This window comes from Dipodomys merriami, unplaced genomic scaffold (assembly GCF_024711535.1).
Source record: "Dipodomys merriami isolate MVZ:Mamm:240054 unplaced genomic scaffold, mDipMer1.0.p SCAF_15, whole genome shotgun sequence".
NCBI classification, from domain to species: Eukaryota; Metazoa; Chordata; class Mammalia; order Rodentia; family Heteromyidae; genus Dipodomys; species Dipodomys merriami.
The window spans coordinates 17,967,537-17,984,880 of NW_027202826.1; the positions used below are offsets into that span (position 1 = coordinate 17,967,537).

The 17,344-nt window shown below is 45.1% G+C and overlaps 1 protein-coding gene and 1 long non-coding RNA gene across 2 annotated transcripts in view; one reads left to right on the top strand and one right to left on the bottom strand.

Moving 5' to 3' along the window:
- Tspan5 (tetraspanin 5) overlaps nt 1-16,869 on the bottom strand; it is a 146,180-nt gene extending 129,311 nt beyond the window's left edge. Inside the window, exon 1 of the mRNA XM_070022313.1 lies at nt 16,389-16,869. Coding sequence (XP_069878414.1) covers nt 16,389-16,469 — 81 coding nt within the window. The 5' untranslated portion in view covers nt 16,470-16,869. The remainder of the gene's footprint in view (nt 1-16,388) is intronic.
- LOC138826781 (uncharacterized) lies at nt 11,039-15,327 on the top strand. Its single transcript, XR_011371849.1, has 3 exons — nt 11,039-11,356; nt 13,346-13,451; nt 15,157-15,327. It is a non-coding gene; the product is annotated as an uncharacterized lncRNA (long non-coding RNA).
- Nucleotides 16,870-17,344: the final 475 nt, after the last annotated feature.

Below are 17,344 nucleotides of genomic sequence, written 5' to 3' on the forward strand. Positions count from 1 at the left end.
GTTCAAGCCCCAGAGCTAGCACAAAAATATAAGTAGGTAGGTAGGTAGATGGATAGATAGACAGACAGACAGACAGACAGACAGACAGACAGACAGACAGACAGATAAATAGATCAATATACAGTTACAGTTAAGTACCCTTACTATGGTAAGGGTACTTCAGTCTGGTAAACTGCAATCCTCATAGGTGATTACCATAGGAACTTGAAAAACATTATGTTGTGTGTTTTGGACGTGGGTGTTTGTGTTCCTGAGTGCATTTGAGTAGGAGTTTCCAATTTTGATGTAGCTGAACCAGAACAAAGTATTGTTAGGATTGTAGTGACTTTCTTCTCCTTAAAAAGAAAAGCTGCATGAGTGTTGCCACATTGCCTTCACAAGAGAAAAACCAGGAAGAAAGTGCCCCATCCTAAAATTGTGTCAAATGCAAACACTCATTTCAAAGTGCAAGGTAGGCAACAGCTGGCGGTGAAGAAGACAGTAAGAAGCCAGCTGAGAGATTTTCTAAGCATGTAAGGGTTAACTTCCTGCAGGCTTGAGAGATTCCATTTTCCAGCCTTTGTTTATTTCTAAGATCTAACTACTCATGGGAGTAGGGGTTCCCCAACTTTTCAAAAGCTGCTTATACGTACCCCAAAAGAAAATGAAACAGGCCGACAGTGTCATAAGCCCATTTCCCCCTGCCCTCCCAACTTCAACTCCTTAGAACCAGGCAGCTCAAAGATTTTAGTTCACAAACCCAGGTCTTCTGCTTAAACACAGTGTTTCTCAGGAGTAAAAGTCCTAGCGATCTAGGCTACCAGAAGACACAATCACCATAAATAAGAATGTCCTTTCCTTTCAGTTCTTTTCATCTCTTGCACTAGGCAAGAAGAAAGTCTTCATTTGCCACCAGAATGTCAAACTTGTTAACCTCAGTTACCAAAGCAAACAGGCCTGACCAACAGGCCCCAATAGCTGCCTACAAGGTAAATAAAGGCAACTTATCATCATGGTTTTCATTTGAATCGTGATATTTGTTTTATATTTCCTTTTTAACTAGTATATTTAGGATTTTAACAAGCAAAGCCATTTAAAAGAAAAAGAGTAAGTTTAAAACTAACTGGATCCTTGAGACTCAAAAAGCAATGAGCAGGTGGCTCACACCTATCATCCTAGCTACTTAGGTGGTTGAGATCTGAGATACGTGGTTCGAAGCCAGCCTCAGTAATAAGTCCTGGTGAGTGAGATTCTTATCTCCAATTAACCATCAAAAAGCCAAAAAAAGTGGAGCAAGTGTTCAAATAATAGAGTGCTAGCCTTGAGCCTTATAAGTAGTACAGGATGGTGCCCAGACTTTCAGTTCAAGCGCTAGTACCAGCAGATCAAAAAAAAAGTGTAATCAGTGGGCCAGAAGTATGGCATCAGCTGGAAGTTTGTTAAAGGTACAGCTCTCATCTCTGTCCTACTGATCTGAATACTGGGATGGCACAAAAGTCTGTCCCAAACACTGTGCATAGTTGCAAATGGCCACCTTTTGGGGCCTACTGCTTTGGACCACCAGATGACCCTTGATCCTTCAGACACTAGCAGTCAGAAGGTAAGGAGGTGACTTGGTTTGTGCTTTCCCACTGGAAAGCAGCAAGCCATGCTTGAATGATGGATAAACAAATCTAACCCAGCAATTTAAGGAGGGGCAGGTGTCTAGGAAGCTAAAGATTACTATCAGCTGGACACCCATAATTCCAGTAGTCAGGTGTCTGAGGCAGGAGGATCTGAAGTTCCGGGCAAATCTGGACTACCTAAAGAGGTCTTATCGCCTAAAACAAAGCAAGGCTGGAGGAGTGGCTCAAATGGTAGAACACCTGATTACTATGCTCAAGGTTCTACACTTGAACCTCAGCTCCACCAAAAACAAAGAAACAAGATTATTATTGCTATCCTTTTATAAAATTCTGCAATGCAAGATACACCACTCCTTTTAACAAATGAATACTACCGTAAAATAAATAAATAAAAGTTGACTTAATGTCCCCTTCATCCATCTTCTCTTCTTGAGGACTGGAGTTCCCAGCATGCCTGCCACATGGGAATGAGTGACAAGCTCCTCCCGCCTCCATTTTGCATGCTCTGACCTCTCCTCCCACGGCTGAGTGAGCTGTTCGAAGGAAGGTTATACTTGAAGATATGACAGCTTGTGTCTTCTGCATCATGCAGCAGTACTAGAGCTAAAGAGCACCCAAAAAAAAAACCCTCTCAGTCCATCCCATTTATGCCCCAGAAGAGAGGCTGGTCGGTCACTCATTCACTCAGATGGGCAGCCCAGGCAGTCAATGACCCAGGTAGTTCAGGCCAAAATCCTGTTCCTATGACCCCCTGAAGAACACAAAAGGGAAGAGCCAAGCTCTCTGCATCGTTGACTCTTTACGGCCTGAATATGTGTCTGAAATAGAATAGACACCACAGGCAGTGTTTCTGATACACAAAAACATGAGAGATACAGTTGCAGCCATGTACAACATTCAGCCAATATCCACCACCTCAGATATTGGACCTGTAACACAAGAACTGATCACCTGAAACTCCCAGTACAAAATACTAATGTGGGACAGTGTGGTTGTGGTTTTGCAAAGAAAATGAAGAGTGACACTGGGTAAAGAAAAGGGGGAAAAAACTGACAACCAACAATAGCTGAGGGTTCATGATCTGGTCTCTACGATAAGAATTATATGCCATTCACAGACAATGAAAAGAACATTGTGAACACTGGCTAGATCTTTTTCTCCTTTAGTTATTTTGAGCATGCACTTATGTAGGCAGAACATTACAGAGAACCAAAAAAAAAATGCAACAAACTGAGATTTTCTTAATGCTGCTGAAAGGAAGGAAGGAAAAACAACCAAAAGATATGATAGGTGTGGGGGATTCCCACCAATTTGTATTAACTCGATCATCCTCAGACTCTGAGACAGATTCTTGGTCTTGAGATGCCTGTGAATAATATTAATTAGGACAGGAATGTAGCTCACTTGTAGAGCCCCTCCTTAGCATGTGGAGTTCAATCGCCAGCACCCCAAATACTACTAAGCATGCACTTCATATATAACGAAAAGACTCAAGAAGAGAGTAGATAAGGTCACAAGCCTAGAAATGGGACTGGGTAAAATAAAAAAATCATATATGCCTGAAGCCCAAACTCAACAGCAGTCACCTTTGCCAGCCAATCACCAGAGTGCTAGTATAGGACATACGTGTCACTCTCTAATATTGGGCCAGAAAAAGAATTCTCCAGGACTAGGGGCATGGCTCCAGCAGTAGAGCATTTGCATGGTAATTATGACAGCCTGAGTTCAATTCTCAGTACTGACCATCCCATCAAAAACAAAAATCAACAACAAAAAATCTCTTCTAAAAGAACCCATGACCATCACTAAAAGGGCTGAGACCTACTGACTGTATCATAGCTCAAAACACAAGTATTGGGGAGCAAGAACTGCATCATTAGCAAGTATAACCACCTACTTGGAAGAATGAAGTTTAAGGCCGCTTCAGGGGAAATATTAACACCAGGGGAAATTTTTGTGGGAAGCAAAACATTATACTTTGGAAAATGCTTAAGTCAAGTGTTCTACTTTTATTCGGACTACTTAATTGAGTACAAAGCATTAAAATAGCTGGCCTGAATATTTATTAGAGCACCAGCTGTTCCCTCCAGATTTTTTAGAAATTCAAGTCTTAGTGCCAACTACAATTTAGAAAAAAAAAAATTTTTTTGACAAGTAAAAGAGTCCTATGTCATGTAATACATGCCCAAATAGTAACTAGTAGCTGGAAGAGATGTAGAATATCACTGTCTCCTCAATGAGAGGAGCCAAAATGTTTTGCCATCCATTTCCAAACATATTTTGTGACTGAGCTTTGTGATTATACACTTAAAAATTATACCTTGCCATTTGTAATTAACAATCGTTTATATACATATGGATAAAATCACAAAGCTAACCACAGGGCTTGCACTCCATTCTGGTCTGGGTTGTTTGTTTTTGTTTTGTTTCCTTCTAGGAGTCATGCTTAGTCTCAATAAACTGTCACAGAAAAAAAGTATATAATATGATTTTTATTCAAATGTTTATTATTTCAACAGATTTCTATTTTAGGAACCTAGTCACAACCAAAAACCAATAGTTTTTAAGAGAATAGGAAAAGGAAGGAAAGGAGAAGGGAGGAAGGGAGGAAAGAAGGGAGGGGGAAGGAAAGGAAAGGGAAGAAGGGAAGGGGAAGGGAGGAAGAGAGAGAAAAAAGGAGGAAAGTAGGAATGGAGGGGAAAAGGGATGGAGGATTTGAGGATGAGGGAGTAAAAGGAGAAAGGAAGGGAGGGAGAGAGAGAAGGAAGGAGAAAAAGGAGGGGATTAAGAAGAAAATAATGGGGAAACACATTGTGCATAATCTTAACGGGTACATTGAAACTTTTCTTTTTAAAGAAAACTGACAGATACCATGTCTGTCTTCTGTGCCTGCCTACTGTCTCCTGTCTTTGTAACAGTACAGCAAATCTGGGTCAGGGAAAAGGAACCATCCTGGCCCAGGCATTGAAGACTGTCAACTCTTAAAAGGCACCTCACAGCAAGCCACGCCCCTCCGTGCAGCAAGCCACGCCTCTCATTAAAAAAGGATTGGTGACATTGCAAGGCAAAGCAATAGACCTAGAGACTTGACAGCTTGCTATGGGTCAATGGAGTCCACAGCGCTGACACACGCAGAGCAGTCCGGAGAAGGAAGGGGTAGGGGGTCAGAAAGTCCCTTCTTCATCGTGCCTGTTGGCTGAGTAACTGGCCCCTGGGTCAGGATGATGGTGCCATAGTAGAATGCAGCACAAGTTCTCATTAGAGATTTTTCTTGTTCTGTTTGCAGGGCTTGCGGATTTAAAAATAAACTGGCATTTTTGGATTAAGAAAAATTCCATGAGGGATTAAGAGGCCACTTTTGTTTGGGGGTGGGGGGGGGAGGTTAAGCAAAAAAGCAACAGTTTATGTATTGGTGAAGTCACTCTTTGGTTTTCGGTCTTGCCTTACTCCACTCCCCTGTGTCCCCTCCTGACCTCAATGGGAGGGAGAAGCTGCATTCCCCACCCCACCCCAAGTCCCCCCCAAAAACAAGCCACAGCTCCTCAACCCTGGCTGAGCATGACAGTGACCTGTAGTTGGGTTTCTATTTAAATACTAATTCCATGAATCCTATCATAGATAGAGCTACTGAGTCAGATCCTAGCAGAAAGACTGGTTCGCTGATGTATCTCAGAGACATACCTACTGGTTCTCCAGAAACCACTTCCAGTGAGCGAGAAGACTGTCTACACTGGATGAGAGTGGAGAGAGAAAAGCTTCCAGAAACTATCACTTTTTCTAAACATACCTTAGCCATCAAGCCTTGGTTATTGGAATGACTGGAATGATAATCCCCATTTTGTAATCACTAACTGCTAGCTCTGCTTCTGTAATTTGCTTCTTTACCCATCATGAAACTGCCACTGGCCACCTGTGGGTGGTCCCCTGGCTGGTTTTTTCCTATATAAGCCTACCCCCTGTTGAACTTGGTTGCTGTTCTTCAGTCTTGGTATAGTAAGGGGCAGCCGCCATGGCTATTGAACGATTCCTAGCCCTATTGACTGGGGATTCCTTTCACCAATCGTGGGTTCAAGTCCCACCGGCCCAGGAAGTTGGGGTACTTCAGTAGGAGAGACAAATATAGTACTGAATCTAAATTCAAATTGTTCACTGGAAAGTTAAGGCTTCTAATGAACATTTAACCTACAGTGATGGGCTTAGCAGAGGTTCACCTGAAAATGAAATGAAAGTTTTTATTCACTAGAAATTCAGCTGCAACAGCAACATTGCCTAGCTGTCAGGGAAAGTATGTCCAGTTTAGCCTGGACTAATACAAATACTTGCACTGCGAGATTCATCTCTCACAAGGCACTATCATCTCTGGATCACACATACAATCAGTGGATAATGACTCTTTGGAAAATTATTTCCTCTCTTTTTCAGATGACTTAACTAAAAATTGTTCCCCAATCTGTGAAAGTAACTTACTCAAAGTCAAATCACAGCAGAAGCAGAGGCTCTAGCCTCCTAGACTTAGCTCTCCCTGAGTGATTTCAAGAGTAACAGCCCAGTGCTCTCTGGATGGTTGAGATGAATTTCTAAACAAAATATTCCATTCCTCTACATCTCATTGTTGCAATGGGTCAACCTGTATCCCTATTTAAACATTTTGTTTTTTCCCTTCCCCTCCCCAAATTATACCAACATCAAATACAATGAAAACAGGGGACATACAAAGCAACAAAAAAAAAATCACATGGTACCTTATAGATACAATAGCAAGAAAGAAAAAAACCACTTGTGTCCCTATCTTGGTGTTCACTTTGCTTAACTTCATCTTCTCTGGTCATATGTACATAGCTTTTGACCTTTTCTACTTGTCCCAGACATATACTAGTTATTGCAAATAAGGGAAAGCATGGGACCTATGTTTTAGTATATTAACAGAAGTGTATCCAAAGGAGATGTGAGACAGACCACCATGACCAGGGCAAAGCAAAACCTGAAAATGGTATAGGAAACACAGGGATGAGTCAGGAGCTTTTCAAGATGGAAAACAGAAGGTGCTGAAATGATCCAATGGCTATCTTTAAAATTATGGAGAGTAGAAAGAAAAATACCTGTATGCGCGCACACACGCATAGGGCTTGAATTCAGGGCCTGGGCACTGTCCCTAAGATGTTTTCTACTCAAGGCTGGCACTCTACCATTTGAGCCACAGCTCCACCTCTGGCTTTTTGTTGGTTAGTTGAATAGAAGAGTCTCACAGAATTTCCTACCTGGACTGGCTTTGAGTCTTAGGCTCCTCTTATCTCAGCCTCCTAAGTAGCTAGGATTACAGGTATGAGCCACCAATGCCCTTGGAGAGGTCATTCCTTTGTTGGGACCAAGCAAAGTAGGCCTCTGTGTGAGCCACAGCAGAGTGCCAGAGTGGGAATGGAGTGTAGATTGTGGCACAGGATATTGGAGCAATGGCAGGTACTAGAGCAGAACTACAATGAGGGGCAGAGGCAGTAACTGAAGCTTGCTTATATATGAGCAGTTTAAGCAAATAAGAACATTATGAATAATGGGAGAGAGGAATCAAAGGTAACAACTGTAAACACAGAAAGGAAAGGAACCAGATTAAACTCTGTGAAATGAGATAGGAGTCTGAGGTACCTCTGTGAACTCATGTGTGTGTTTTTAATAGACATAGAAAAAAAAATGTAAAGATGTGTATATATATTCCACAGTCCCGTCCTTGAAGAGAACCCAAAAGTAGTTACACTCTAACAACCACGGGTACACCAACCAGCCAAACTTAGCTTCTAACCACCATTTTCCCTTCAAAGGAACCATTACTCTTTGGAGCAACGACTGATCACGAAAGATGACAGAGTGAAGTTCCAAAAGGCAATTGAAACATCCTCTCAGAAAGCAAGGTATTACCAAAGATGGATGGGACTTAAAAAAAAAAAAAAAGGAGGAGCACAAGAACAAGCATGAAAGGACTGCCAATGGCCAAATATCAAAGTGAGAAATGAGAGTGAAGATGAAATCACACAGGAAGAAAAAAGGAGGCCATAAGTTCTTATTGATATGTTAATTAACTTAATTAATTGAAAATTCTGGTGAGAAATGGCCTATTCACATAGTTTCAAAGGAGCAAAAGTAACTATAGGCTAGAGACACTTGGCAGACTACACCTTAATCAAGTGACCATTGTCAGCAATGAGAACAGAAATCAGTAGTAACTGACAGGAAATAACAAGGACCCGGCATCCCGGTGGACCAGTTCTGCCAAAGATGCAGAGCCTGAATGGAAACCTGAGGAAATGGCAGGCAAACCCAAACTGAAGGACATTCTACACAACAATTAGTTTAACAGTCTTCAGAAGGGTCAAGACCGTTAACAGTGAAGGACTGAAAAAAGACCAATATGATGCCTAGTTCTTACCTGCTTTATAAGGCATTACTGGACCAGCTAGGCAACGAAGTGAGATCTAAGCACTGCTCAGGGTAGTCAACGTACCAATATAATTCCCCGGCATCCATAATATACTGTGGTTATCGAGGAAAATACCATAGCATGAGCCATATGTGTGATCCAGGGTGCTCACAGCTTGCCTTCAAAAATTTCAGGATAAAAACAAATTCCTGGGGTTAGGAATGTGGCTTAGAGGTAGAATGCTTGCCTAGCATGCATGAAACCCTGGGTTCAAGTCCTCAGTACCACATAAACAGAAAAAGCTGAAAGTGGCACTGTGGCTCAATGGTAGAATGCTTGCCTTAAGCAAAAAGAAACTCAGGAACAGTGCCAGGCCCTGTGTTCAAGCCCTAGGATAGTCAAAAAAAATTTTCTTGGGCCACTTGTGATTTTCTTACAGGTTTGAGATGTGTTTCAAAAAGAAAAATTCAACAACAGTGCACAACAAGGATGGAAGTTTCTGAGAGACAAATTATATCTAGTTTGCAAATAAAGTAGTCAAAAACCAGATTCATTCTTAGAAGGCTGGCACACTATTATAGAGAAAAATGTTTTCCTGACTAGGAAGTTTTAAGTGTAACTTCCTGTATACTTGTCAATGATTCTCTAATTCATTCATCCATCATACACTTATTAAATATCTACTGTGTTTCAGACAATGTGACACACTGAAGATGACTAAGGGAAAATAACCACATGGAAGGATTATAATCCAATAAAAGTGATGATTTAGAAGTCTGAAGTCAGGAAATTTTGAGACAATCCATGCTGTATGTGACTCAAGAATGCCATCTTTAACCCTCCAGTTTTTATTTATAAATTTTCAATGGACTGTATAATAATTTATTATTGCATCTTATTTTTAAGAACAGGAACATTTCATCCTAACTTTTTTGCATGTGTGGGTGGTGTTAATTGTGGCATATGCAGAAACTTTATCACTTTTCAATTATGAACAGATGTAAATGACTTACTTGATGTTTTCTTTTAGAATAAAAAGCATCTTCTAAAATAAGTTTCCAACTGAGAAGCTAGGGCCCTAGTTATAGAAGAGAATGCATACTCCAAAAGTGAACCCTAAAAAATTCTTCACCACCACTACTAAAAGTTACTCCATTCCTCTGTGTTCCAGATACTTCACTGATCACAAAGTAATCATAATAAGCCTGTAAACTTGATTTTGAGATATGAGAGAGAAGAGAGAAAGAGAAAGAAAGAAAGAAAAGAAAGAAAGAAAGAAAGAAAGAAAGAAAGAAAGAAAGAAAGAAAGAAAGAAAGAAAGAAAGAAAGAAAGAAAGATGAGGAAGAGGAAGGGAAGGAGGGGAAGAAGGAGAAGAAGAGGAGGAGGAGGAAGAGGGAAAGGAGGAAAAAAAGAAGAAAAAGAAGAAGAAGAAGAAGGAAGAGGAAGAGGAGGAGGAGGAGGAGAAGAGGAGGAGGAAGGGGAGGGGGATGGGAGGAGGAGGAAGAGAAAGAGGAAAAGGAAGAGGAGGAGGAGCAATAACAAGATAAAGAAGAAGGAGGAGGAAGAGGAGGGCTGGGAAGGCGGCTCAGTGGTAGAGCACTTGCCTTGCATGCATGAGGCTCTGGGTTCGATTCCTCAGCACCACATAAACAAAAAGAAAAAAAGCTGGAAGTGGCACTGTGGCTCAAGTGGTAGAGCAGTAGCCTTTAGCTGAAGAGCTGAGGGACAGCGCCCAGGCCAAGAGTTCAGGCCCCATGACCGAACCCCCCCCCAAAAAAAGAACAACAACAAGATCAAGAACAAGAAGAAGAGGAGGAGGAGGAGGAAGAAGAAGACAACAATGACTACACTGTTTTTACCATTTTGCCACAGACTAATTACACTGGACATTAAGACAGTAATCCGGTGAAATGAGCTCACTATGGCAATTTTATGTTGGGCAGAATATTACTTGGTTTTCCAACTTTTCCCTTAGGTGTCATTTCAACCTTTGAGTATTTTATCAAGCTGTGGCTTGTGTGCATCAGCACCTCTTCACTGGCCCAACCCAAAGGGACAGAACGGGCAAGTTGGGGTTCCCTTTATGACTCCCCGCCCCCACCCCAAGGTCTGCCCACCTCTCCTACACCTCCACAGCCATATTTAGCTTTCTTCCTACCATGGCCCTGTAATTCAAAAGGCAATTTAAAGTTCCATATGGTTGCCATCGAAGCTAACAGATGCCTAGCAAATTAAAACAAAAATTATGACTTATAAACTGCTGATGTATCATCATCCCAGAACATCTTGCGATTTATAGTGAATCATATGATAAGGCTTCCTACTTGTCGTTCCCCAAGGTTCCCTCAACTGCCTCCTCTAGGAATTGAAGCCCTGGAAGCAAATTCGATGCAATGTTCTACCATCCACAGTGGCTAAATCTTCCCTATAACACGACGTAATATTCAAAAGAGCAGTGACCCAGAATTGCCATCTCAGGTGCACAAGGCTGTTCTGTCCATCGATAGCAAAAAGAAGAGAAGATGGACTTGGTTCACATAAGTCAGCCCAGGCATCCACTGATCTAAGAGGGGCTTTTCTACTAAGTAACAACAAAATCTGTCCATTCTATGTGCCTTGTCTTCTTGGCAGATCTCAAAACATCTTCACCACCTGGTAAGGTGGATGCCCAAGTGTCTGCCTAGGGCATTCTAAAAGTGCTGTAGTCCAAAATGGGATGCCTGTGGTAGCTGGCAACAATCATGATATACCTACAACTGTGAAGTATTGAGGCCTGTGTGACAGTTCCTCCTTGAAATGACAACCCCAGTTGCTTATGTCATCTTTTCCTTCATAAACAAGAAATGAAGGTTCAGTGACACAGACTGTTTCCCTAAGTAGGCTGAGACCTACAAGGGCCTAGAAGGCTGACCTGGACAGTTCCCAGTTTCCCCATGAGAGGGAGAGAGTTCTTCAGTGCTTTAACCAGGGGAAAGATGCAAAGTGACACCGTGGTGTCTCCACACAGTGTAGCTGGCTAGAAGCAGCTTCTTCCAGCATCAGAGATGGGAGGAAACCGTGTACACATACTCAGCTCCCTGGATGACTCCTCAGAAGCATGACAATTTCACATCAACAACCAGAGCACCATGTGGACCCAAGCAGCCCTGTAACCAAGTAACCCTGGCCCAGCCACATACCACCTACCAAGACCCCAAGCCATATATCACCTACCAAGACCCCAAGCTACATACCGCCTACCAAGACCCCAAGCCACATACCGCCTACCAAGACCCCAAGCCACATACCACCTACCAAGACCCCAAGTGAGAATCACCCAGAAGGGGAGTCATCCACAGAACTGTGAGCTCTAATAATCAATTTTTATTTTGTATTGCTTTTAGGGCATAACAGTAGCAAAAAGAAGGAAGGAAGGCAGGAAGGGAGGGAGGGAGGGAGGGATGGAGAGAGGGAAAGAAAAAAGAAAGAAAAAAAAGAAGGAAGGAAGGAGAGAAAGAAAGAGAGGGGGGAGGGAGAAAGGGAAGGCTAGAGCCAGTGTCTCATACCTGTAATCCTACATACTCAGGAGCCTGAGACCTGAGGATCGAAGTTCAAAGCCAGCCTGGACAGGAAAGTCCATGAGACTCATCTCTAATTAATCACAGAAAAAGTCAGAAGTGACACTGTGGCTCAAGTGGTAGAGTACTTGCTTTGAGTAAAAGGAGCTCAAGGACAGCGCCCAGGCCTCAAGTTCAAGCCCCAGGGTCAGCAAAGAGAATATATTGGAAATGAACTTTACAACTTTGAGGGTAGAGAAGCTGAGGGGAGAGAGGGAAAGCTGGAGAAAACAAGGGAGGGGTAACAATGTTCAACAAGAATTGTACTCATTTTCTTACTTATGTAACTGTAACCCCTCCGTACATCACCTCTACAATAAAAAAAAATCCAGAATATTCAGATTGAGGCCCTGAGTTCAAATTAATTTCCTTGCCTAAAAATCCCTTAAGTATTGGAGCCAAGAACCAAAGCAAATGATGGGGGGTGGGCTGTGCAGATTGAGCAGCCCCAAGAATTGACTCTAAAAGAAAAATCTCATTCTCCTTCTTCTACCCCAAAGAAGTCTCAAGAGTTTTTTGTGAAATGTCATAGTATGATGACACCCTCAATAAAATCAGTTCCCTCTGTCTTGAGTTGTTCCAATGTGTTACAAACAAAACAAGGTTTCCCCACCACCCTGCGATCACTAATGAGAAAGGAATCTGGACAAGATGTTGACTTGGTTACTCAGAATATCATTACGACTGTTACATAAAAGGATTCCGATTTTACACATGAAACTGTAATTCTAATAATAAAAATATACTTAATGACTCAGAGGACTACATTTGAGATTCACAGTGAAGAGAAGGAAGCATGCAGGCCATGCCAATAACTTAACAAGCCAGAAGAAAGGAGCAAAAGACATTTTTTTTTAATAAAAGGATCTTTGAGGAAGACATGAAAGTAATAAAACTGGTCATCAGCCAAGTCTCAGAGAGAATAAAGTCTATAGCTCAACCAGTGTCCCTGTGCATGCTATTTTCTTTATATATTTGTGCCTTTCTCTTAGCGTTTTATTTTGTTGTTGTTGTTTAGGTTTTGTTTTGTGGGCCATTTTCTTGGTGCCAGTACTAGGGACTGAATTCAGGGCCTCAAGGCAAGAGCTTAGCTTAGCTGAGCTTTTTCACTCCAAGCTGGTGAAGGCACAGCTCCACTTCTGGCTTTTTGCTGGTTAATTGGAGTTCAGAGTCTCATAGATTTTCCTGTCAGGGCTGGCTTCAGCTTATGACCCTCACATCTCAGCCTCCTGAGTAGCAAGGATTACAAATACAAGAAACCAGTGTCCAGATCTGGTAGTATTCTTCCACAGAAAAGACCTATTCTTTGTCAGAAACAGAAAGAATTTCACAACTCAACCAACTCCTTCATTCAACCAATGAGAAACTGAGGCCCAGATCAGTTATTTAACTGACTAATAATCAAACTGCAGATTACCACAGAGACCCAAACTGCCGTGCAGTGCCACTCTGTGTTCAATTTTCTCCTACCCGAGCTATGCCTTCAAGTGTCTTCAATGCATTTCAAATGTAGCCTAGCATGTCAGTGTGAAATGAAAGATTAGGACCCGTGGTCTCTGTTAGCAATCTCTCCATAATTGTAAAGGAGCAGCATGAAGCTGCTATTTCTGCCCATCAAGACAGGTTGGTGACTCTGCAGAAAGCAGAAGAGTGCAAGTTTTTGAAGCAGATGGCCAGTTACTAGCCCCTGTTCCTCAACCACTAACATCTTAATCTGAATTGTTTCATCAAATAGCTCAGAGAACCTCCTGCCAAGCATCCCTAGAGAAGTTGGTCCTGATGAACTGGGAAATTGAAACTGGATAATGAGGTCACAGAAAACAGAAGAAGAATGTCATAAGGTGAGTACGGGAGGAAAATTTTGAGGGAATATGTTCTAAGTAGATGAGAGAGGAACCCTCAGAAATAACCACCTACTTAGTCTGGCACTGGTGGATCACGCCTGTAATCCTAGCTACTCAGAAGGCTGAGATCTGAGGATCGTAGGTTGAAGCCAATCCAGGCAGGAAAGTTTATGAGACCTTTATCTCTAATTAACTCCAAAACACCAGGTGAAGAGGTGTGGTAGAACACTACCCTTGAGAGAGGAAAAAAAAAAAAAACAACATCAAGGTCAGTGCCCAGGCCCTGAGTTCAAGACCCAGAACTGACACAGACAAACAAGAACAAAACAAAACAACAACAACACCTACTTAATAATTCTGTCTGGGGTTGTTAGCTTCATTCAGCAGCCCCAGCTTCCCACAAAATTCCTTCCTACCTACAGAAAGATCTTCAAACTTTGACAAGATATTGGCTATATTCTGGAACCCTCCATGCAAGCAACCTGCATGCCTTTCAGGCTCTCTCCACAATTTCAGAGATTTTGCTGCAACCTAATCCTGAGACAAGACTAAATTTGCCTCTGCACTCTACAAAATTACACCAAACTGTCAAGGGGGAAAAGAAAGGGCCCAAATCCTTTTATTTCCTTTTCATTCCCTGCTAGGAAACTGCAGAGAAAGCCCCTGGGTGCTGTTTGTTGCCTGGTAGCTGAAATAGGCAACTTTTGGAAGTATTCAGGCAGAACCAAGAGGCCTGGACTCAATGCCCCAGCAGCCCAATTCCACAGCCCTGGCCTTCCCAAGTCACCAGGTTTCAAGTTCCAAGAAAATCAGAATGCCTCGCTCAGAAATAGGGCAACTCACCACTTTTAAACATTTCCAGAAAGGCTAGGGGAGAGAAGCAAAGAAAGAAAATAATTTTCTTCTTGCTGTATTTGCAGCAGGCTTTGATGGCAGGGAGGGGAGAAAGGGAATGCTCCTGAGAACCATGTACAACCACCCACAAAAACTGTCTGTGAATGACTGCCTGTAATACCTATTCCCTTATCCACCTCGTGCATATTTTATACCAGTCCTGGGGCTGTAACTAGGGGCCTAGGCATTGTCCCTGAGCTTTTCTGCTCAAGGTTGGTGTCCCACTAGTTGAGCCACAGCTCCACTTCAGCTTTTGGCTGGTTAATTGGAGATAAGAGTCCCATAGACTTTTCTGCCCTGGCTGGCTTCGAACCATGAGCCTCAGATCTCAGCCTTCTCAGTAGCAAGGATTACAAGCATGAGCCACCAGCACCCAGTTTCCCTCATTAATCTTTATGAATCCTGAGGGTAGATGACATGCTGAGATAAAGTCCCTTCTCACCCAACCAAACATGCATGACCTGTGCAAAATACTCCTGTAGAAAGTAGAAAATAACCCAGCATGTGCAGGTAGGAAAAGAATTTATTACACAGTACATTCAACTATTCTTATGCTATGTATATAGGTATAGCAAGCAAGCCAACTTAATCTGAATCAATACATCCAGATTTCAGACTGCCCCGGATTATTTATTATTGATCCTGCAGTTGGATCGCTGTTTACCTTGCACTGAAAAACAACTTACAAACCACCACCACCACCACAGCCACCATCTTTACTTTCTATAGGGGTTGGGGGGGGGGTGGTAGTGAGAAAGAGCTGAGAAGAAAAAATAAATAAATAACAAGGTCCCCCAATCTGTTTTAGCCTGTCCTAGACAAGTCTTTGTCTGGTGGCTGAACACGTTTGCGAGCTGCCTTCAAAGAATCAAAACAAAACAGAAGAGTCAAGTCCCCAGCTTAATTACAATAGGCGCCGGGCACAGACTGGAGCGCCAAGCCAAGCATGAGTTGAATCTTGGGGTTCAAGCATCTGTTTTCTTCGTTTCCCCGCTCCACCACCTCCTCTTCTCCGACACACTCCCCCAGTAAAACACGTCTCAGGCACCTTCTCTGCATTTATGTCTCCCAGGGTTCCCCCAAATCGGCCCCTTCTGTGTCACTCCTTATAAAAGAAGGACAAGAGGCACCGAGCACATTGGAACATCTGTGCACTGGGGGGGCCTGGCTATTATCCTATAATGCTAAATACGGGGGGGGGGTACACCCCGCCACCCCACACGCCCACTTGGCTAGTCCATTATGCAAAAGAAGCAGCAGCAGCAGCGCTTGGCAGCGGAACGGGAAGCGCGTGCAGGAAGCGTTATTTACGTGCCCATTACAGCACCCTATACACGGCATCTGCATCCTACACAAAGCCGGAGATGGTGCAAGCCAGATCCACGCTGAGCATGGCACAGACTCGCCGCGGACACACGGAGCCCGGCCCTCGTCCAATCAGATCCTGGGCAGAAGGTGGACCTCGGGTCGGCTCTGCCCGCTCCGCCTGCCCTATGATGACACCAAGCTCTGCCCAACATCCATATTCCACCACCACCACCACCACCACCACCCCGCATCATCAGCGCCAGCAAATCGGATTCGGGTGCCTGCGCGGTGCTCAGACTGCCCGAGCCCTTTTCTGAGCTCTGTATCCCGGCTTACTCGCTCTCTACAAAGACACCCCAAATCCTGGGTCACCCCCCCCCGCCCCAGCCACCTACCCACCCACCCACGTTCTGCCTTGGGTTTTCTTTCCTTCCCACCCGCCCCCTTTCTCCTCTCATTCCTAGAAAGGATTCAACGTTGCTCCCTCCAACGTGCGGGCTAGGCAGGAAAGGCAGAAGGCAAAATAAACGCCGTCCCCCGCCCCCCATCGCCCGCTCCCCGCGCGCACCCCCCAGAGTCCCGGCTCCCGCAAGCGCCCCGCGAGGAGGCGGGGAGGGGGGGTCGGGGGGGTCAGTGGGCTCCGCAAAAAGTAAAAGCGGGCGAGCAGCGTGAGGGACATCGTGTCCAGGGGATCGACCACAATCGCTGCCGCCCCGGAGTGCTCCAACTTACCCAAAAGATGACATTGAAGCCGAAGATGAAGTATTTGATGCAACAACTGACTTCAGGACCCTTGTAATGCTTCCCGGACATCCTCTGGGTTCATGAAGACACGCTCGCCCCGGCAGCCCGAGTTTGGAGCCCCCCGGAGCACCGTGGCCCGGAGCAGATCGGCGAGGATTTTGTTTAAAAAAGAAGAAGAAGAAGAAGGGGATGGAAGGGGGCGGGGGGGGGGGGATCGGGACCGCGGCGCGGGCGGCCCGGGCTCAGCGCACGCACGGGGACCGACCGGGGACCCGACCGGTGGAGAGCGGCTCCCGCACCTCCAGCCCCTCCGCGCGCCCAGGCCGCCGGAGCGCGCTGGCCACCAACCCGCGGCGACTGCGCCGCGCGCGCTGCCCGCCCGAGGCTCGCCCGAGGTGGCTCCGAGCACAAAGCAGGCGCCCGCGGCCGCGAGCCAGGCGGTGGGTCCCCGGGGCGATCGCTGCTCGGGCTCCTGGCAAGCGCGGCCGCACGGATGCGCGAGGAGACGCTGCCCGCCGCCCGCGCGCCTGCAGCCCTAGCTCCGCCCGCCGCTCGCTCCGCCCGCCCGCCCGCCCGCGGCTCCTCCCGCCCGCCCGGCCTCCGCCAGGGCGCGCCGCGTGCGCGCGCACGGACTCGGGCGCCCCCGGGTTGGCGGTGGCACCACGTCGCCGCCGCCGTCGGGTCCTTGCTCCCCCGCCTTGTCCCACCTCCTCCCCCCTATCCCACCAGTCCTGACCCCTGGGGTACGGGGGTGGGGGTGGGGCAGACCCCAAGAGCGCTCTCCTTTGGACACTAGAGTCACCCGGAGTGATGAGGTGCACATCGTCTCGCTGTCACCCGCGGTTTTGGAGGGAGAGAGGGTCGCCCCATGGCAGAGGGGATGGGCGAACCCCCCCCCCAACTTCTGAGCTTAACCGCAGCCCCCTTCTCCACCACCCCGGTAT